The 22,744-nt window shown below is 40.4% G+C and overlaps 1 protein-coding gene across 6 annotated transcripts in view; it reads left to right on the top strand.

The window, feature by feature from the left end:
- PKHD1 (PKHD1 ciliary IPT domain containing fibrocystin/polyductin) overlaps positions 1-22,744 on the top strand; it is a 579,994-nt gene that overhangs the window by 134,215 nt on the left and 423,035 nt on the right. For all 6 annotated transcript variants that reach the window (XM_070074011.1, XM_051855614.2, XM_051855618.2 and 3 more), the window contains 3 exons: positions 997-1,140; positions 7,431-7,650; positions 19,371-19,521. In XM_070074011.1, coding sequence (XP_069930112.1) covers positions 997-1,140; positions 7,431-7,650; positions 19,371-19,521 — 515 coding nt within the window. The remainder of the gene's footprint in view (positions 1-996; positions 1,141-7,430; positions 7,651-19,370; positions 19,522-22,744) is intronic.

The following is a 22,744-nucleotide window of genomic DNA, read 5'->3' on the forward strand; positions in this document are numbered from 1 at the left end:
TGGTTTAGAGAGTCTTGGGGAAATTATAGAGGCAGACTATTAGGCTGGTAAAATATTAACCAAGCCATCTCTTAGAACAAATTTGGCCTCAGCTGCGTGGAATGCCATGGGGATTGGGATTTGCATCTGGAGTCTGTTTCTAACTTAGCTAACCGGGGTTTGATTTTTCTGACTTAACTTCCTTATTTGATGAAGGAACATGAGATGAATGCTCTCTAAATTCCCCCTTGTACTTTCTAAGATTCAGTGATCTTGATGGTAGCAGAGTAGGGGTAGGAAATGCACTCAAAGTTGTCCAAGTACCTCCTGGACTTGGTATGAAAACTCCTGAGCCCAGAACTCTATTTACCAGTGTGGGTGAGAGGTATGATCTAGTTTTACTCATGCAAATTTCTCCAAAATATATATAGTTATCACAGCACTAGTAATGACAGCAAAAGAGGAGAAATAATGGCAGTATTAATCATGAGGAAAATTGTTAACTAAATTGTAGTGTAATCATGTAATGGGATTCTAAGTGACTATTAAGAGCTTTATATAGGTTTGGAAAATATCTATGCTGTACTTTCAAGCAAAACACAAAAAACAAGGAGTAGAGTAATGTACATAGAATAAAAATTCTGGAAGTAATCATAAGAAACTCTGGACATAGATGCCTACTGGGGAATGAGATAGCAGGTTAAGAGAACTTTCATTTTGTGTTCTTTTGTATACAATGTTTAAAAACCACGAGTAGCTATTCATTTTCTATATAACAATGGTTACATTTTTAAAACATCCTTCCGCATAATAGGTTGTTGGATATGGTTGGGGTCCAGCCGGGCTCAGGAGGCCAGAGGGGAAGTGCAGAAGCTGAGGATGTTTGGGACCTACGGCCAGTTTTGTGGATTCTGCAGGTCATATGCAGAATGGGAAGAAGAAAGCAAAGGTTTGAATTTTGAGTTAAGCAAAGATATTTCCCTCTAAGGTTATGAACTTGTACTTCTGTATTTAAAGGCTGCCTGGATGGAAGGCTGGTACATGTGTTTGGAGCAGGATTTTCCCCAGGGAATATCTCAGCTGCTGTATGTGGTGCTCCCTGCCAAGTCTTGGCCAATGCTACTGTGTCTGCCTTTAGCTGCTTGGTTCTGCCCCTGGATGGTGAGTAGAAATGCTACTTAGATATCCTTTGGCTGATTCTAGTTTTATAATTAATGCTGTAATGACCACTAATTTTTCTATGTGTATCTGGGGAAAGAATTTTTCTGCTCTCCATCTGAAATGGTAGTTAGAAACAAGGGCCACCTATTAAAATGGTTCATAGTAACTTCTATCATAGCAATGGGCCATAGTTAAATGACTAATGAAAAATATATCACCTATGTTCGCAACTGCAATCATATGATGGAGAAGGTCATTCTGGGTTCTGCATATTCGGTTCAATGATAGCAGCAGGCAATGTGGAGGAAATAAGCTATGGGTCTTGTTCTAAAGTGAGGTTACTGGAAAATCTATTTATTAGAGGTAACAGTAAAAGGATGGAGATTATCAAGCTGGACATCTCTTGAATATTGGCGCTGTGTGTTCAGTTCTTGAATTCCTATTATAGGCTAAAGAGCCAACATTCACATTATTCTCTGGCTCTGCACTGCCCAGTTAGTTACTCAGTCCTTACTCAATAAACTGTCATGATTGTGTAGACAACATGTAAATAGTGGTACAGGAAGCCTTGTCTTTATGGGGGGGAGCAGTTATAGAGTAAGGTGCAAAACTTGTGGCTTCACAGAACATGGTAAATATTCACAGAACTTCAGGAAAAAACAAGTGAAAGGAAAGAAATTGTCATTAGGACTTTGGGACTTTACTGCAATTGGAATAGTTCAGATTTAACCAGATAATTATTTCGTTTGCATTATCATAGATCTTGTGTGTTTAAGACTTTACACATGTGCTCTCTTGGTGGTATTTAAACTATGTTCCTATTTTTTAAATTATTTATTTCTGGAAGACAGTATGTTGGAGGGAGGGATGGAGAGGGGGAAAAAGAAAGGGGGGGAGAAAGAGAGAGAGAAAGATCTTCCATCTGTTGGTTCACTCACTAAATGACCACAATAGCTGTGTCTGTGTTTGGGCCAGGCCAAAGCAAGGAGCCAGGAACTTTATCCAGGTTTCCCGCATGGGTGGCAGGGACTTAAGTACTTGAATACTCATGTGTTACTCTCCAGTTGCATTAGCAGGGAGCTAGATCCGAAGCAAGGTAGCTGGGATTTGAATAGATGCTCCGATATGGGATGCCAGTGTCCCAACTGGCAGCTTAACCTGCTGTACCCAACACCTACCCTTGCCCTTAATTTTTTGTTTTCAACTTGAATGTGGGCTAAGGATTCAGAAAGTGATAGAAGTGCCATTTTAAAATTGAGTTTGGACAATGGTGGATACTACTTCTGTAATGGTAATTTATGCTACATTGTCTGAGATGAGGAGGAGGAAAAGGTTTTAAGATATTAGAAATCAAGTTTCCTGTTTTCAGCATGTACTCATTTACAATCACAATATTATGGAAGGCAGACTAACTCTATAATGAGAAATTTAAGGTAGAACAGAATAGTTAGCTTCATGGTGTTGTCTGTTTCATTCACTGTGCATATGATAGTGTTGGCACATAGGTGTGCAAAATTGATCCTTGAAAGGATAAGTGAGAGAATTTGAGAAATGGTGAAAAAAGAAAATGTGACTCCATATTGCTAGTTTTGATCCATAATAGCTATAGTTTTTTAAAAAGATTTTATTACTTTATTTGAGAGGTAGAGTTACAGATAGTGAGAGAGAAAGACAGAGAGAAAGGTCTTCCTTCCATTGGTTCACTCCCCAAATAGCCGCAACGGTGGGAGCTGCGCTGATCCGAAGCCAGGAGCCAAGTGCTTCTTCCAGATCTCCCATGTGGGTGCAGGAACCCAAGGACTTGGGCTGTCTTCTGCTGCTTTCCCAGGACATAGCAGAGAGCCGGATTGGAAGAGGAGCAGCCAGAACTAGAACTGGTGCCCATAGGGGATGCCAGTGCCACTGGCGAAAGATTAACCTACTGTGCCATGGCGCCGACCCCTTTAAGTTGTCTCATACAATGCTTAAACTATTACAATTTAAAGTCAATTGACATCACATCAATACACATAATTTTAACTAGAAGTAAAAAAAGAAAAATCATGGTATTGCAATGCAGTGTTGAACAGCAATAAAGATAAAATAGCTATATTCTATAATATGGATAATACTGAAATATATTGAGTCAAAAAGCATGTACAAGAATATTTTGCATTAATTACATTTTATAACTCCTAGGAGGAAAATAATAAAATTATCTTTCAGAAGATTGTTTTGGAAAAGGATGTCTCCAAATCCCTTGATTTATTTTGATAGGAAAACCTGTTAGAAGCTGTAACTCTTAATATTACCACTAGGTGGCACCAAACACTCACCAATTGTATAAGGGACACTGGATAATTTGACTAATTTTCTTCTGTCAGAAAGAAGTCTTTTAAATGACGTTTAACCACATTGTCTAAAGATGAAGAGAAGCTAGTGAGAGCCAGCTCCAGAGGATACGTGGTAGAATTTCAGGATTCTGTCAGCCCTACGAATTTGGATAAAATATATTGAATGTAGTTCTCTTTTCTAGAAAGTAGGTCCATAGTGGACACCAAATAGTCAAAGGAGATGCATCTCAGAGAATATTAGAAACTACTGGTTAATCCTCCGCGATCAGATGTGATTGCGTACGACCAATGCACTTAAGAATCTGGCATATTGAAAAGGTCTTTCAGGAGAGGACTTCCCAACAGCGATCTCCGCAGGTGCTTCAGGTTCCTCTCAGAGACATCCACCCCTCTGCCTCCCTGACGCTCCCTCACTCCACCTTTTCTAACCTCGATCAACCTGTGGCCCTTTGGAAAGCTGAGCTTCTCAATCATCCTAATGTAGCAGTGCTTAAAGTGTGTGTCATGTGAGTGCTGTCAGAAATGTGAATTCTTAATTTTTAGATGTGGATGAATGTGTTTAATTTATTTGAAAGGCAGTAGAACAGAGACAGAGACAGACACTGTTTCACTCTCTGAATGCCTGCAGCAGTCAAGGCTGGGGTAGGCTGAAGCTGGGAGCCAGGACCTCAGTCTGGGTTTCTAGCATGGGTGACAGGGACCCAAGTATATGAGTGTTCACTTGCTGCAGGATGGTGGAAGTGGGAGTGAAGCTAGATTTGCACCCAGACCCTCAGATAGGGGGATATTAGACCAAATTTCAGCCCTAGAAATTTTCCAGATAAGCATATTGGTATTTCTCCTCTGCATCCTCTGTGAAATTCTACATTCTTTCCTAATTTTATCCCAAAACTAGGTACCTACTTTGGGCAAGTGTGTTCTGCCATACTGAGTAGCATCATAAAATGACTGCATATAATCTAGTCGCATGTTTGTTTATAGAGTCCTTGTTGATTCTAATCTTTTACCTGCTACTATTCAATGCATGCATGTGTGTGCGTTTGCATGCACACACACGCATGGAGATGCACAGCTGGCCTTTCCTCATATTTACATGACTCCTTTTTTTCTTTTGTAGTTTACTGCCTTCCTCTTCATTTGGTCTTTTGTTTGTTTCTGTTAATTTCTGTGATTTACGCAGGTCACTGAATTACAACCCTTGCTTTGAGTTTTCCTGTGCAGTGTGCACCCAAGAGTGATGTTTCACATTCCAAGCTGTAGATGAGGGCCTAGATTTTAAACTTCCCTCAGCTCTGTTTTGCTTGCCCCTTTGTCACTACCCTGATGTGCAAGGTGGTTACAGCCGAAGCTCTGAAACACTGCTTTTGGTACTTTTGGTGTCACCTGTCTTTAAGATCTCCCAAAATTGTATTCTTACAGAAAAGAAAAGTTTTACTTTTTCAACATGGTGAGTTGTTGAAACATCCTTCTAGGTGGGAACCTAATACTTTGTATTTGCTTATAATGAGTAAAATCTCTTGCATTTCTTGCATTTAAACTCTAAATTGTACCCCCTGACTCTTTCATGGAGACTGACTCTCCGTGAGGCACCACAGGCTGAAATTACTGAGGTCACACAGCTCGTCAGAGGCAGAACTGTGAGTAGAATCCATGGATTTGATTGTCAGCCCTGGGTGCTTTTCATAATGCACCTTTCCGATGCACATCTACTTAATCACCGAAGTGAATTGTTGTTTTACTGGTGTTGAACCTGTTTTTCTTTGCTTTAGGGCTTACTCACCGAGGAGGTCTCTTACTTTGTCTCTCCATGTGAGTCTTACTGTTGGTCATTTTAAGCCGGTATAATTTACGCAAAACACAATCACAGAGAACCTCCTAGGTGTCAAGTGCTTTAGAATGTGCCAGCAAGGGTTGTGATGTTTGGGTGTGACGGGGTAAGTACACGCTCTCTCACAGATCCCTGTCTCATCCCTTCCCTGCTGTGCAGCTGTGGCAGGGCAGGTGCGCACTGGCTCAAGCCCATCCTCCTTGATAATATTTGCCACATACTTCCCTCAGCTGACCAGCTGCAGAAGGAGCAGGCAAGAGAGAGTTTTCTTTTTCCCTCTTTACTTTATTAAGGTTTTTCAGACAAAGCTACCCCCAACCATCTCATTTAGGAATTTGTTCATCTCCAACTTAAACATTCTGGCCCTTCTGCTTACAGGTGCCTTTTTAAAAATTTTATTTAATGTATAAAAATTTCATATATTTCACATATACAGATTCAGTAACATAATGATACTTTCATGAATCTCTGGATCCAAAAAGAAATAGCCTGAACGTGAAAGGCCTTCAAATACTTGCTTTGCTTCTTTATAAAATGTCAAAGGCCATAATTACAGGAAAATTAAGAGCTTCTGTTGGTCAAGAGATCCCATAAAGAGAATGAAAAGTTTAGCTTAGAAAAGGTTTAAACTTGGAAAAAGTGTTGGTAACCATGTAATCTCTGGAGGATAAGTACCCAGAATTTCTAAAGAATGAAAATCAATAAGAAAAGGAGACACAGTCTTATAAGGAAATGGGGAAATGTCACAAGAGCGATATCCTAGAAGAAACATGAGTTATTGCTAAACATGAAAAATTGCTCAACCAAAAAAGCACTGCAAATTAAGGTAACAAGGAGATACCATTTTGTATGTACTTCATTGGCAAAAATTAAGAGTGATAATTTCTTTTTTTAAAAATTTATTTTATTTATTTGAAAGTCAGAGTTAACACAGAGAGAGGAGAGGAGGAGGAGGAGGAGGAGGAGGAGGAGGAGGAGAGAGAGAGAGAGAGAGAGAGAGAGATCTTCCATCCGATGGTTCACACCCCAGATGGCTGCAATGGCTGGAACTGCACTGATCCAAAGCCAGGAGCCAGGAGCTTCTTCCAGGTCTCCCACGTGGGTGCAGGGGCCCAACGACTTGGGCCATCTTTTACTGCTTTCCCGGGCCACAGCAGAGAGCTGGATTGGAAGTGGAACAGCTGGGTCTCCAACCAGCACCCATATGGGATGCTGGCACTTCAAGCCAGGGCATTAACCCACTGTGCCACAGCGCCAGCCCCAAGAGTGATAATTTCAAGTGCTGTCAATTATGTGGAGTAATGCAAACTTATAATTACAGCTGGTTAGGAATGTACTTCGAAAACATGACACTACCTTGTAAGGTTGAACTTGTACTCACCATTCAATCAAGCAATTTTCTTTATAAGAATGTACCCTTGAGAATAGTTGGTACATGTTTAAAGTGTCAAAGACTGAGAAATACCCAAAAGTCCAATGGTAAGAGAATTGATAAATACATTGTAGTACTTTCGCACATTGCAATATTGAACAGTGTAAAAATGCATCAATAACTGTATTCAATAATGTGGATGAATAGTGGAAATATACCGAATGAAAAAACGGTCACAAATATCTTGTTAGGAATTACATTCTATAAAGTTCCGAAACAAGTAAAACTCAATCAGCTCTTGTTTAGGAAAACAAAGCCATGTGACAAAACTATTTGAAAAATGCCAAGTGGTTATTTCTGAGAACTCAGGGAATATGCTTGGCACAAGTGCACAGATTGAAGAGCGCCTCTGCTGTCTGCAGATCTGGTGCTGGCTGATGGAGTCAGATGAGTGTGTTTTTTTTTTTTTTTTTTTGATAATTTATATTTTAGAATAATGTTACTTATAGACAGACCTTCAAAAAATTTATGGAAATATGATTTATCTTCTAATTTGTTTTTCTGTGAACCTTTCAAATCCTTTCATATTCTTCTGTGTATGCCCTAGAAACATACCACATTTTATTAAAACAAGTGAGCTGGTAACTTCATTTTCTTTTTGGTCAAGTAAGGACACGTGAACTTCATTCAGGAAACAATGTGGGGCCCACAGCTCCTTAGTGCCTGTTACCTAACCTGTTGTGCACCATGTCCTCAGTGTCCTTGGCTTTCCTGTGTGACCTGAAGCCCGAGGAGGACAGCTGTGAAGCCGCCAGCCTCACCTACGTGCGGTGTGATTTGACTGTTGCTGTGGGAATGGAGAGAGCGCCTGAGTCGTGGCCTTACCTCTACATCTGTGCAGAGAGCTTCCAGAGCCGCTTTGTGCCGGATCATTGGACAGAGTCAGCCTTCCCAGCCTGGTCGGGCCTCTTCATCAGGTGATGCTATGTTCTCCCTCCCTGAGCCTCCCCACCAAGGTATGGCCAGTGGGCCAAGGGACCCTTCAGAACTTGCAGGCTGGGGGATGCAGCCTCTCACAGGGGCCACTCCATTGTGGATTTCAGCCAGCCTGCATATCAAAGCATCTCCTGTCTTTTTTAAGTGTTCAGGAGAACATCTGAAAAATCTGCCCAGTAAACAGCTCGCTTTGTTCTTGCTTGGATTTTAATATTTATCTTCCGATCCAAAGCAACATCTGGTGAATGCCAATGGGGAAAAAGATTAGACGTTATGAAAAACAGAAGGCTTTTTCCCTCCCTTCCTTTTTCTTTTCTTTCCAAACAGATTCGCTAGTATGAAAAAAAGCCATAGAGAAATCCAGCAGATTGTACAATGTTTACTGAAAAGAAGGGGAGGCTGTGCAGGCGGAATTCCTGTAGATCTAGGATTTGGAAGCTTTAAGCTTTAGGGATTTTTTGAATTTAAAAAACCCTAACAAACTTTCCAGGTGACCCCCCACCCTTTTCTAAAAAATTATTTTATAGGATGACCCTGCTAGTAACTCTAGATGGCCTTACTTTCAGCAAGCAGTTCTTTCCCTATGCAGGGTGGTAGATATCTCAGGGCATCCTCCTTTGTTTCCTATCTAGATCGAGTGGGTATGCCTGATTATTTAATCAAGACCTATTTTACCATTCAAATAGAAAACTAAACAAGAGAAACGATGCACAATGAAAGGGATGACCCCTCCTTCTAAGGAAATCTGACATTTTGATGTTCCGAAATATTCTGTGTATTAGTATGAATTTGCACCCAGAGGTTCGAGTTTAGCTAGAAGAAAAGAGGGACCCCTTAACTCCCCACGTTGCTGGTTACTTTCTAGAAGGGCATTTAGGAAATGGGATACTGGGTGTGTACTCAGGTGAGACTGGATTTCAGCTCTTCCATAAAGGGCACCAAGAAGTCTGTGTCAGCAGTTCCTGCCTCCATTGAATGCAGAGGCTTTGGATCCTCTCAGCTATTTCTTGGGAGTCTTCCCATGATTTTTCTCTTCACTCTAGGAGGTAGCTGAGCTCACTGAGCCTCAGAACTCATTAAAAGTCAAGCCTTTATTCATTAATATCATTTCAAAAGCACTGCTCCATGTTCCTGCCATTGCAGTAGGCATAAGTGGGCGTGTTTTCTTAGTAAAAATTAAGAGAGGTGCCCCGTGATTTCAGCAAAGTTTAGGTGTTGATGAGCAGTGGAGGGAAACCTGCAGAGTTCTTTATGGCCAGTGGGAAGGCAGCTTAGTACAAACTCTAGAGGGCTGTTGGCGATGCACCTTACACTTCTTCATACTGTGTCCCCTCGTGATTTCACTTGTGCATTTTAAGAAAGCAGGTGAAAGTATGTAGTGTTTACATACAGCCATGTTCTAGAAGACTCACTTATGCTTGGTTAAAGTTAGTCTAAGGTTTGTTTGTTTGTTTGTTTGTTTTTTTGCTATTGTGATTGTGAAAGGGAATGCTCTTGTTTATTTCTCAGTAAGTCCATTGTTGGTGTATAAAGATACAATTGATTTTTGTGTGCTGACTTTGTGTCCTGTGACTTATTGAATTCACTTATCAGTTCTAATAGTATCTTTATGGAATCTTTAGGTTTCACTCTTTACAGGATCATCACATTTCCAGACAGGACATTTGGCTGCCTCATTTCCTATTTGAATGTATTTTATTTCTTCTTCTTGTCTAATGGCTCTGGCTAAAACGTGCAGTATCATATTGAGTAAGAGTGGTGAGAGTGGGCATCCCTGTCTGGTTCCAGGTCTTAGAGGAAATGCTTTCATCTTCTCCCCATTCAGAATAAAGGTTGGTTGTGGGTTTGTCATTTGTAGCCTTTTCCTTATTGATTTGAACATATTGATGTATGTTCCTCCTGTACCTAATTTTTCAAGGTTTTTTGTTTATTTTTTAAAATCATGAGTACTTAATTTATTGAAGGCCTTCTTTAAAGATTTACTTATCTATTTGAAATTCAGAATTAGAGGAGAGAGGGGGATAGAGAGAGAGAGAGAGAAATCTTCCATCTGCTGGTTCACTCACCAAATAGCTACAATGGCCAGGGCTGTGCCAGGCCAAAGCCAGGAATCTGGAGCTTCACCTGGGTCTAATATGTGATCTATCCTAGAGAATGTTCCATGTGCTTACTGGAAAAACAAAAAGAGGAAATTCTATAGCTGTGGGATGGAATGTTCTATAAATATCTTTTAGATCTATTTGGTCTAGTGTAGTTTAACTTTGATGTTTTCTGTTTTTTTGGTCCATATAATCCGTGCATTGGTTGACAGTGGGGTGTTAGAGTCCCCACTATTATTACAATAAAACTTATCTCTCTCTGGGTTGACTAATGTTTGTTTTATGCAATTGAGTACACTGGCATTAGGTGCATATACATTTACAATTCTCATATCTTCTGATTGATTTGATCCCTTGATCATTATATAGTGACACTGTCGTTTTTATCTGAAAGTCTGTTTTGTCTGATATGAGATTAGCTGTTCCTGTTCACCTTAGATTTCTATTTGCAGAAAATATCTTTTTCTATACCTTCAGTTTCCATCTGTGTCTTTATTGGTGAACTGTGTTTCTTATAGGCAGCATATTTTTCGGTCTTGTTTTTTAATCCAGTTAGCTGGTCTGTGTCTTTTAATAGGAGAATTTAGTCCATTTATATTCAAAGTTATTGTTAATAATAACTCTAGTCCTGTTATTTTCAAAATTTTCTTCCATTTACTTTGAGTTTCCTTTGTTCTGTTTCTACTGGGCTTCACTCTTTTCCATGTCTTTATGATGGCTGATATTTTTCTTTAGCTTTTATATATGGGGCTCCCTTAAGCATCATTCGTAAGCCTGGTCTGATGTTGATGAACTCTCTCAATTTTTGCTTATCTTAGAAAGTACTTATCTCCTCTTATTCTATAAAAGATAACATCACTGTGTAAAAGAATCTTGTCTGGCAATAATTTTCTCTCAGAACTTGGAATATATCATTCCACTCTCCCTGACCTGTAAAATTTCCATTGAAGTGTCAGCTGTTAATCTAATAGGATTCTCTTAAAAGTGATCTAGTATTTGATATTAAAAATTTTTGTATTCTCTTTGTATTGAACTTTTGAGAGTTTGACTATAATGGGTTGTGATGAGAATTTTTTCTGTACTTGGATATCCATATCTTTGCCCAAATTGGGGGGAGCATTTAGCTCTTATTTCATTGAATAGTTTTTCTATTTTTTTTTAAATTTATTTGACAGGTAGAGTTACAGACATTGAGAGAGAGAGACAGAGAGAAAGGTCTTCCTTCTGTTGGTTCACTCCCCAAATGGCCACTATGGCTGGTGCTGCACCAATCCGAAGCCAGGAGCCAGGTGCTTTTTCCTGGTCTCCCATGTGTGTGCAGGGGCCCAAGCACTTAGGCCATCCTCCACTGCCCTCCCAGGCCTCAGCAGAGAGCTGGACTGGAAGAGGAGCAACCAGGACTAGAACCCAGAGCCCATATGGGATGCCGGCACCGCAGGTGGAGGATTAACGAAGTGAGCCATGGTGCTGGCCCGAATAGTTTTTCTAAACCTTTATTCCTCTCTTTGCCCTCAGGAATCCCCATCATTGGAATATGTGTTTGTTTAATAGTGTTCTATAGGTATTGAAGGATGGCTCCATTGTTTTTCTTTTCTGTTTTGTTTGAAAGGGATATTTCAAAATAACTGTCTTTGAGTTAGATATTATTTCTTCTGCTTGATCCATCCAATTATTAAAGCCTTCAACTGTATTTTTATTTTTAAGATTTATTTGTTTTATTTGAAAGTCAGAGTTACACAGAGAGAGAAGTAGAGGCAAAGAGAGAGAAAGAGAGAGAGAGAAAGAAAGAGAGAGAGAGAGAGAGAGAGAGAGAGAGGTCTTCCATCTGCTGGTTCATTCCCCAGCTGGCCACAATGGTCAGAGCTGCACCGATCTGAATCCAGGAACCAGGGGCTTCTTCTGGGTCTCCCATTTGGGTGCAGGGGCCCAACAACTTGAGCCATCTTCCACTGCTTTCCCTGTTTTCCCAGGCCATAGCAGAGAGCTAGATCAGAAATGGAGCTCCGGGACTTGAGCTGGCGCCCATATGGTTTGCTAGTACTGCAGGCAATGGCTTTACTCACTACACCACAGCGCCGGTCCCTCAAATGTATTTTTTTCAAACTTTGCCGTTTTTTCCCCAAATTTCTTTTTGGCACCTTTTCAAGATCTTTATCTCTCTGTTGAGTTTCTAATTCATGTCATGTGTTGTTTCCCCTATTTTATTTACCTATTTGTCTCTATTTTTTGCATCTCTTTGAGCATGATTATAATAAGTCTTTTTTTTAAATTGTTTTCCTATGAATGGTTTTTTTTTTAAACCCAGAAACCTTTTATTTAAGGTATACAAACTTCATGCATTTATAAATACAACTTTAGGAACATAGTGATCCTTCCCACCCTCAGACATTCCATCAATCTCCTTTTCTTTAGAATAGAGTCTGTTGCTAAGGCATTATTTTGTTCCTTTGAAGGTATAATATTGCCTAGCTTTTCATACTTCCCGTGTCCTTACATTAACATTTGGGCATCTGTGAATCAGCCTGCACATTCCTGGGGGTGCATTTCTGACTTGCACTAGACTGGTAGAGACACAAGCAGAAATGAATCCATCTCATCAGGGCTCAAATTTCCTCCTGATGACAGGAGACATCTAGGGGCTGTGTCCATCAGCACTGACCCTGAAGATAGTCTTGTGAGTTTTACCTGGTGCTGGCTCTCATAGAAGCAGACCCAGCTCTGAATTTCAAGGCAAAGTCCTAAGTTCACTTGCTCACCCCACTCTCCAGTGGCTGTAGTCTTATTCCACTTTATGTTGAAGCTTGGGTGAGGAGTAGTGAAAGGAGACTCTTGACCAAAGGCCTAGTCTGTGGGTTCTGGCCTGAGGGCAGAGGCCATGGGTCCTGTCTGACTCTCTGATTCTGTGTTTTGCTGTGGCATATCTGCTGCTGGAATTAAGGGCTATGGTCCAGTTTTTCTTTTCTCTCCCTCTCCTAAGCAGGAGGTATCTCTCTCCCTGCTGCACTACTTGGAGTTGGGGGTGGGGTCGCTTGACAAATCTTTCCTTTCTGCCTTCTTCAATATGTCTTTCCTTATTATTATAGTAAAATCAGCTACTATAGTCTCTCAGCTGGCTTCTGTGGCTCTTGTAAATGTGACTTTATGTGTGAATGCCTGTTCAAATTTGAGTCTCTGAGGAGAGAGGACTGGAGTGTCTCACTTAGCTGACAAATACTCTATTTCTTCTTACTTTTTATAAATTTATCTTTGCATTCCATTTTTGTGAACTTTTGAAGTATCCATTTTAAGTTTTAGTAATAAAGAATGCATCCAAATATTACAATACTAAGAAACCTTTAAATATGATAATGCAAAATATTTAATCAAATACAGAAATCCTTATAATGTTATTGCAAAGTAAAAATTCCAAGTCACAAACAGTATATTAAATTAACCATACTGTCATATATCCTAATATGTTTGCTTACACACAAGTAATTAGAAAAAAAGTCTAGAGGGGCTGGCATTTTGGTGTAGTAGGTAAAGCCACTGACAGTGACAGGAGTATCCAATACATGTGCCATTTCTAGTCCTAGCTGCCCTACTTCCAGCTCCCTGATAATGTCATGGGAAAAGGAGCAGATGATGATCCAGGTGCTTTGGGCCCTGCCACTTATATGGGTGACCCGGCTAAAGTTCCAGTTCTTGACATCAGCCTGGCTCAACCATGCCGTTGTGGCCACTGTCACTCCCTCTCTTCTCTCTAACTCTGACTTTCAAGTAAATAAATATACATTTAAAAAAGAGAAAAAAGACTAGAAGAATATATTCTAAAATTTTGATAGTATCTATTAATATTTGGCGAGAGTACAGATCATATTTATTTTCTTCATTGAGATTTTATGTATTTTCCACTGAATGTATGCTGATTCAGTAACAGTAATACACTGTATATTTTTCAAGGGAAAATAAGAAAATCATGTGCCAAATGGCTTACTTTGTTCCTCTTAAGACTATGCTTATGAACCCGGAGGACCACTTTCAGAACCTTCCAAGGGAACTGACTTTCATCTCCTTGTTAGCTACCACCACTATAGATTTGATGACATTTGAAAAAGGCAGATATATACTTGTAACAAAAATAAACCCAGTCTATCTAGCCATCTAGCCATCATCCACACATTCATCCATGCTTCTATCTATCCATCCACTCTTTCTTCCCTATTCATGCATCTATCTATTCACCCTACATTCATCCATATAGCTATGCATGCATGGATCCTTTCACCCGCCCATCCATGCATCCGTCCTTGCATCCATCCATGTATCATAGAGTATTTGTCAAGTGCTTGCAAAATTTACTTGTGCTAGATGCTGGTGAATCAGTAGTGAATGAGACAGAAAGCTCTGTCTTTAAGGATAGAGGATAAACTCAGAAAATAACTGAGATAATCATATGTTGTGATAAGTGCTATAAAGAGATGGAAAACGATATGGAGTACTTTAGGCAGAATTTCCAGAGGATGCTTCTCTGAGGAAGTGTCTTTTGTATTGAGTTGAGAAGGTGTTACCATGGAGGTTCAAGCAGCAGAGGCAGTAAATTCAAAGAAACCATAGGGTTTTATGAACTGTTCAGAAAGCAGTAGGTCAGGAATAGGATGAGAAGGAAGGGAACATAGTGTTGGGGTGGAACCCAAGGCTTCTGACTCATGGTGTACTTGGCAAGATGCCACGCTGTAGACACCTGTGGTGAAAGCCTTAGCTGAACTGTGTGGATCTAGTGAGCTCTTGGAGCCATAGGAAGCAATTTCAAGTTAAGTGAGGGGTATAGAATTCATGTTAGGGTTTTCATTACTTAGCCTAAAGAGCACATGCAAGAATATTACTTGCTAGCTTTACTATCTGATTAGTTGAATGAACAATAGATTAAGGGTTAGGAATATTAGGTTCTAAAACTACCTTTGCCAGCATTTAGACTAATAATTTTTATTAAATATCCCCCAAGTAATTATGTGTATGCATATATATTTGTATGCATGTGCATCTATATCTGTATCTATATCCATCTGCCTTTTTTTGTACATATAGTTTTCTTTTTGACAGGCAGAGTGGACAGTGAGAGAGAGAGAGACAGAGAAAGGTCTTCCTTTTGCCATTGGTTCACCCTCTAATGGCCGCCGCGGCCGGCACATCGCGCTGATCCGAAGCCAGGAGCCAGATGCCTCTCCTGGTATCCCATGTGGGTGCAGGGCCCAAGGACTTGGGCCATCCTCTGCTGTACTCCTGGGCCATAGCAGAGAGCTGGCCTGGAAGAGGGGCAACCGGGACAGAATCCGGTGCCCTGACCGGGACTAGAACCCGGTGTGCCAGTGCTGCAGGCGGAGGATTAGCCTATTGAGCTGCGGCGCTGGTCTGTACATATAGTTTCTATATATGCACACATATGTATGGTCAACTGCACTTTTTTTTAAAAAAGATTATTTATTTGAGAGGCAAAGCTACAGACATAGAGAAAGAGCGACAGAGAGGTCTTCCAAATGGCCACAACAGCTGGAGCTGGACTGATCCGAAGCCAGGAGCATCCTCCAGGTCTCCCATGCAGTTGCAGGGGCCCAAGCACTTGGGTCATCCTCCATTGCCTTCCTAGGACATCATCAAGGGGCTTGATTGGGAATGGAGCAGCTGGGACTTGAATCAGCACCCAGCTGGGAAGCTGGCACTACAGGTGGAGGCCCAACCCACTATACTACAAAGCTAGCCTCTCAACTACACTTATTAATTCACAGAATTATTATGGAAGAAAGCATGGAATAACTGTGCTGGAATGAGAAGGTCATGCCAAGATGGCCGCTGACAACAAAAACTTTCTGGCAACAGGCTGTGATTGGATGGCTTCTGAAACCACATGACAACAGAGCTTGACTGACAACAGGCTGTGATTGGATGGCTTCAGAAACCACATGACAACAGAGCCTGACTGACAACAGGCTGTGATTGGATGGCTTTGGAAACTGCCTGGCAACAGAGTTTGATTGTTTAAGGCATAGACTGCCCCTTGACCAGATTGGCTGCCTTGGCTTATATATGCAGCTGTAGCAACTGAAATAAGCGAGTCTGCAGGCTGCTTGCCTCAGGCCTGCTTTCACCCGCCTCCCAGGGTCTGTGTGGTGATTCCACGCCTCTTGCCCCTACCATGCTCTTAAAAATTTTGAAATTTTGTAAATGTCAATGTATTTTTGATATCTTAGTGTTTCAGCTAATTTTGTTGAGCACTTTTCCATGAAAAAATCTGTAGCAAGATTATCAGGGAAAAATACAAAAAGGAATATGAGCTAAGGCTTATTACAAAAAAGTAAATGTTAGAACAAATGAATTTAACTCTTTTAAGAGCAAGAAGAATGTGATTAAGGAAGATGGTATATTGCTAACAGGCAAACAAAAAAGGACGACAGAGTGATTCAGCCTATTCTACTTGTACTTTTGACAACAATAGGCCTAGAAAAGGGTAGAAGAAGGCTCTTTGGGAGGGTGGAAGCCCAGGCTGAAAAGGTTTTAAAGAAATTGGTCACTACTTTCCTTTGGTTCATGTCTGTATAGCTAGATCATTCATATACAAGGCATAGAAAACTTGCTTAGGTGATTGATCATCATTCATGATCCAGTGCTGAAAATGAATCATGAGGAGGGACACACAACAAACAGACGTGATGGACAGATATTCTCTGAATTCAAAAGAGGGAATAATGTAAATTTAGACAACTAACCTGGATACTATCCCTGACAGAATTCTAGGATGATTATTAATCAGATGCTTTGTTAGCCTTAGAACTGAAGTCAACTTATCTTTTGGAATGAAATCACAAATGATGTGATGGTGTAGAAAGCTTTACTGCAAATATAGGAGGTGACTGCATTCATCTACTTTTAGTTACTTTAACTAAAATGACAGAGAATGACAGAGAGGAGCTTTTTGAGAAAGAAAAAGTTTACTTCAGCTTACAGTTTAGAGCTTACAGTTCAGGATCCAATGGCCCTAGAGATGGGTGACTGAGGATGCTGGTCATGGCAGGTGCAGAGGCACAGTCACATAGTGGTGAAGGAAGGAGAGACAGAACCTAGGCCAAACTTGAACTCAAATAATAACTCTCTTGTGAGTACTTCACTCCAAGGGCATGCTCCCAGTGGCCCAAGCACCTCCCACTATCTCCACCTCCTAACTCACACAATTAGACCAAACATCTTCCCTTAATCCACCAACCATCAATATTAAGACATTAAAGTTTGAACAGTTTAAGTACTACAAGAGTTTTGGGGAGAAAAGACCTGCTGTGACCATACAGACCTTCTTAAACTATCCCAGTAACCTTTCCAACCCAAGTGGCAAAAAAGTTTAAAAAAGTGTTCTGGATAGAAAGCCCAAAATGGCCTGAAAGAAACCTTAAATTTCTTTGAAGTCAGGTGTTTCAAAAGCCCCTGTGAATTTTGCATTCTATCCTACCATATTTCCATATTTATTTAAATATTACATTACATTTTAATTTAAAAGTTAAATTACTTTGCTTTTCCTTTCTGAGTCTTGGAGTATGAGACACTCCAGGAGCAAATGCTGTATTTATCCTATGGCTTTGTCTAACCCATGGAAATGGCTCAGCTAGATGGATTTATAGCTAGATTATAGGCTTCAGATTTAAAATATATTTGAGCAATGGGTCCAAATCAGTGAGATGAAATACAACAATAATGAATGTAAATTCCTATATTTACATTTCCACAATAATGCTATTAACAGAACAACCGCTAAAAACTGTAATAAGAACTGCCTTTATCACATAGTCACTCTGTTCTAGGTTCTGTGCTAAACATTTTATAAGCTTCATTTTGCTCAATTTTATCAACACCTCTACAAAATAGATACTGGATTAGTAGTGATTCAGTTTTGTAAGCATGGAAAGGCAAAGGTTACAGATTGATGCCTTCAATGTCATATAGATGGGGAATGTCTGTGCTGGGACCCAAATCTAGCTGATCTTTCTTCAAGTCTAACCTTATCATGCTAACACTTCTTGGAAAATTAACTGGGCAAGTGTGGCTTGTAGAAATCATTGGGCAATGACAGCTCTGAGAATTGGAATTTATTACACATCTTCATGTAAGTGTGGAGACTACAATGAATACAATAGTGTCATTGGAGGAAAAGGCTTATGTAAAAGGAGACCAGAGCCCCAGTGGTCAGCTCAAACTCTTGTATTCAGTTCTGGTGTTGAAATGTTAAAAAATTGACCCTCTCAGTTAGGTCAAAGACAAAGGGTGTGGCAGTCACCTCTTAGGTTAATGTAGAATGAGTTAGCTTGGAAAAGAGAAGATTAAGTGGTGAAATGTGAGTTATCCTGCTTATTATTTCTAGCAAATTGTGGGAGAAACCATTTTGACATTGGTTTGATAAAAGATGCTACAGTTCGTTGTGATTCACAGTTTCTCAAGAGGTAACCTTTTGCCCTTTCCTCCACACTTCCTGGTGTTCTCAGGGGATCTGCCATGTTTTTGGCCTGTGTTCTATCAGCATCTCAAAATCCAGGAGCACTGTTCTAGGAAACAGGCACCTAGGTTTTGATGTTGGAGCTGTCACACTCTTGGGTTTGACTTTATGCAATCTCCTGATCTTTTGGTCATATTTTTTTATACCACTACCTAATTTACAAACTGAAATGAGGTCATACATATGAAAGTGTTGAAAAGCATAAAACATGCATTATTATCCCTAATGGCCTTTGCATTAGTGGCAACAATGCCTAAAGCCAAGATTATTCTTGAATAAGTATCACACCTGTTGGGGACGAATCCCTTCAATGTCCATGCTCTCACTTCTTCTAGACCACACCTTGTAAGACTTTCTGTGATGCTAACTTGCTGCCTTTTACATCCAGTCTGACTTCTCCCCTTTAAGCAAGAGGACTTTTTAAAGTGAGTGGCTGGTAGTATAACTGGCACATATATCGAATCTCCTTAGTCTGGGCTGTTAAGTAAGTTTAATTAATTTACTAAGTTAATGTTCCACTGCTAGCAACAGAGCCTCATTGCCATCAGCTGGGGAGAGGGAATTGCAAGCCTAAATGAGCTCATTTTTTCACAGTTGGAATTAGGGACCAGTTAGCCAGTTGTGTGGGTTTTCCAATTTCTCCCTCTGCCCTAGGGGGAATTCAGGCAATTCACTCCCCCAACACTAAGTGTGAGTAAGAGCAAGAAGAGGGAAGGGGAAAGGAGAACAAAAACAAAAAGTCTCCCCAACATTTGCTTCCATTTTTAGAACTTGAATTGTTGCCTGCATACTGTTTGTTAAGTTGGACTTGGAAACGCTTTTGCTAATGTTGCTAATAGATTTGGAAGAGAGAAAGGCCTCAGTGAAAGATATTTACCATGTGCATTTTCATTGCAGAGTGTGCAGATAAAGGGAAAACAAATAAACAATAAAAGAATGGAAACAGAATTACAGAAATTTGCAAAATTTGACAAATGGTGGCCTGTAGTTGCCACAAGCTAATGGCTTGCAATGATTAATAAGAGTAAAAATAATTGCATTTCATTAAGATTGATGACACCCCATTTAACCTCCCCTCTCGTTTCAGCCCTAAAGTGGAAAGAGATGAAGTTCTCATCTATAATAGCTCCTGTAACATTACCATGGAAACTGAGGCAAAGATGGAGTGTGAGACGCCTAATCAGCCAATTACCGCCAAGATTACTGAGATACGGAAAAGCTGGGGCCAGAACACTCAGGTATAATCAAATCTTTTTTACAGACTGATTCAAACAGCTCAAATTAAATTTGTAATATTGTGTACATTAAAAAAACAATTTAGTCCAAATGGCAGCGATATATAATATTAAATGCTCTCAAACTTCGAGAAGCTGGTCTAATGTACAACATCTGAATTCATACTTAACTATGGTTAATCATATATTTTCTCAAAAATAAATGAGCGCTGCCTGGGCTCTCTTAAAGCGAATTCCGAGCAGATAATCTCAGTGTTTTGTCCTGATTTCCGCATGTATGTTTGAAATGGGCTCTCTGTGCTTTATTTCCTCACGAATTAGTGGCTTACAGTTGAACGAGGCACTTCTGGAAGGCTTCCAGATCGCTCTGCCATCCTCAGCTTGGGACGGCAGTGTGTGCCGGTCAATCTAGATGATCTCTGTTCTGTGGGCAACAGAGGGAACTTGCCTTTCTGTGGGAATTGCTTGGAACTCAGAACTGAAAGGGTTGCAGTGTCACTGGGTTTAGCCTGTACCTCCCTTTATCCATTTTGAAATCATCCAACCCCCGCCCTCCCCATGGCTCTTGTAAGAGTGTGTTCTTAACTCCCCAGTGAGAGAGTGTCTACAGCCTCCCCAGGGAATTTGTGAGAATTGAAATCGGAGGCTAAGAGCTCTTTGGAAATGTATCAGATAATCGCTTATAACCCCCCAGGCTTCTCACTGCACACAGATAAAAATAATATTTATTGAGCACCTACTCCCTTAGGTCCCTTTCTTTTTATGAAAGGAACTCTCAGATTTTCCTCTTTTGGTCTCTCTTATTTGGAACAAACATTTATTAAGTGCCTATTATGTGCCATACACAAGTCTGGATTCTTTCGTGAATGCTGCTTCAGTCAAGCCATACTTCGAATCCAAAACTGTACTTTCTGGTTTGTATTGCATATTTCTTCTATCAATGTAGTGCTGGTGCTGAACTTGTATGTAATCGCAAATAACGTTGTTCCTCTTCCCTTCTCACCTTCCCACTGCCCTGGGGCCTTGCTCTCTGTCCCATCACTCCTGGGCTTCTCTCTCCCTCCCACCTTCCCTTTCAGGTGAGTGCCCAGGGCTGTCGTTTCATGCATCATTGTGCCCCCTTCCAGGGCCCACACCACTAATCAAAAACATCTTTTCCTTTCAATTCACTGCCAAGTTCATTATTTATTTTTATTTTTCCAAAATTTTTTTCAATACTTTTTATTATCATGTAAGGTACTGTTAACACAGATTCAATTTAGTTCCTAGATACAATTCTAAGAATGTAATGATATTCTCTTCCTCTCTCCCACCCTTCCTCCTTTTCTCTTCCTTTCTTTCTTTTTTAGTGTTTGAGATAATATACTTTTAGTAAACATTACGGTCAGGGGCTTAATGCCCCCCTAAATAAAGAAATCAACAAGTAAAAAGTAAAAAGACCCTAGTTCAGTGGTAATATAAGCAAGGGCTATACACAGTAATCAAATGGAAGGATGACCATTTCGCCAATATACAGTAAAGTTTCAAATAATCATAGATCGTTAAAACTATAGTAGTATAACATTTCACTGCCAATTTTAATTCCTCATTTCTAGGACCACTGTCTCCTAATCACATCCTCCAATTCACACCGTGCTGCTTTCTCAGCAGGTGGATGTCAGTGATCATAGTCAGGTGTGAGAGTGAGCAATCCTCAAGCCTCTTTGGGCCTTAGTTTCCGTTTGGGTGGATACAAGCCTGGTGTTAGGATATTCATGGGAGCAAATGCTGGTGAAAGGGAGGGCGGGCCAGGCTGCCACAGTGGACGTTTCTGTGGGCTTTGGAGCTGGACTGCTCAGCTTGCTCCTGGGAGATGTCAGACAATTACTTAACTCATCTATGCCCGGTTCTCATATCTGTGAAGTGGGGATAATAATGGTATCCACCTAATAGAGTAATCATAAGCCATACAACATGTGAGCCACTGAGAACCATATCTCACATGTAGTAAATGCCCATCATTAGCTATTTTTTCCTTTTCTTTTCTTTTATTTTTTTGACAGGCTAAGTTAGAGAGAGAGGCCGAGAGAAAGGTATTCCTTCTGTTGGTTCACCCCCCAAATGGCTGCTACGGCCAGCACATTGCACCGATCTGAAGCCAGGAGCCAGGTGCTTCCTCCTGGTCTCGCATGCAGGTGCAGGGCCAAGCACTTAGGCCATCCTCCACTGCCCTCCCGGGCCACAGCAGAGAGCTGGACTGGAAGAGGAACAAGCGGGACAGAATCCGGCACCCCAACCGGGACTAGAACCCAGAGTGCCGGCGCCACAGGTGGAGGATTAGCCAAGTAAGCTGCGGCACCGGCCCATTATTAGCTATTATTGGCAGTGGTGGTTCACTATAGCAATGCTAGAAAATAGTATAGAATTATTTCCTTGTAGTGTTTGCTACTTTGACTACATCACTTCATTTCTTAGATTACATTTAATCTGTCACTATTTTGGGGTTTAATTATGATTTTTTGGAGCTGAAATGCTTTGTAAATTTAAAATATTTATGTCACATGTACATTTATGTCATAAGTATATATGGTCCTCTGCCACACGCTGAAGGAGATAAAATATGGAAACAGATCTCATCATTTAGGGATAATAAAGAGATAAGGGCATATAAGGAAGTAGGTAGGCTTCAAAGAAGGGTATGTAAAGTCAACTCACCACAGTTGGACAGAGAATTGGACATAATCCAGGTCAGCCGTCTCATTTCAAAGATAACTAAGAATCATAAAAAGAGGTGACTTGATAAAGTCACACAACTAGTTATTTGGCATAAAGAACTATGTGGCGAATAGTTATTGTTGGGGAAGTAAGCCCCTCTTAAGGAGCCAGGGAGACATATCTGTGAAAACCTACTAGGCTAGAACAAGTGAGTAGGAAACTGAGTCCTGAGGGAGTGAAGGGGAAATCGATTCCATATTTGAAAAGTGTTGCGGGCAAGTGTTGGTGATAATATTGTAGTTTTAAACTGTCTACTGAGAGCATGACCCTATCAAGTAACCAAGAGTTGTTGTGAAACAATGGTAGGGATTTATAGTGAAATCACCTGAGTTGAACAGTTTTCATCTACAGAATGAAATAAGAAACTCAGGCACAAGTCATTGTATTAGATGAATCGATATGATAGGAGTGCATACCATGGCTAAGTGGGCACTTAGTTGCCAAGTGCACAGAAAAAAACAAAATTCTAGGT

Source organism: Oryctolagus cuniculus, chromosome 5, assembly GCF_964237555.1.
Source record: "Oryctolagus cuniculus chromosome 5, mOryCun1.1, whole genome shotgun sequence".
Taxonomy (NCBI): Eukaryota; Metazoa; Chordata; class Mammalia; order Lagomorpha; family Leporidae; genus Oryctolagus; species Oryctolagus cuniculus.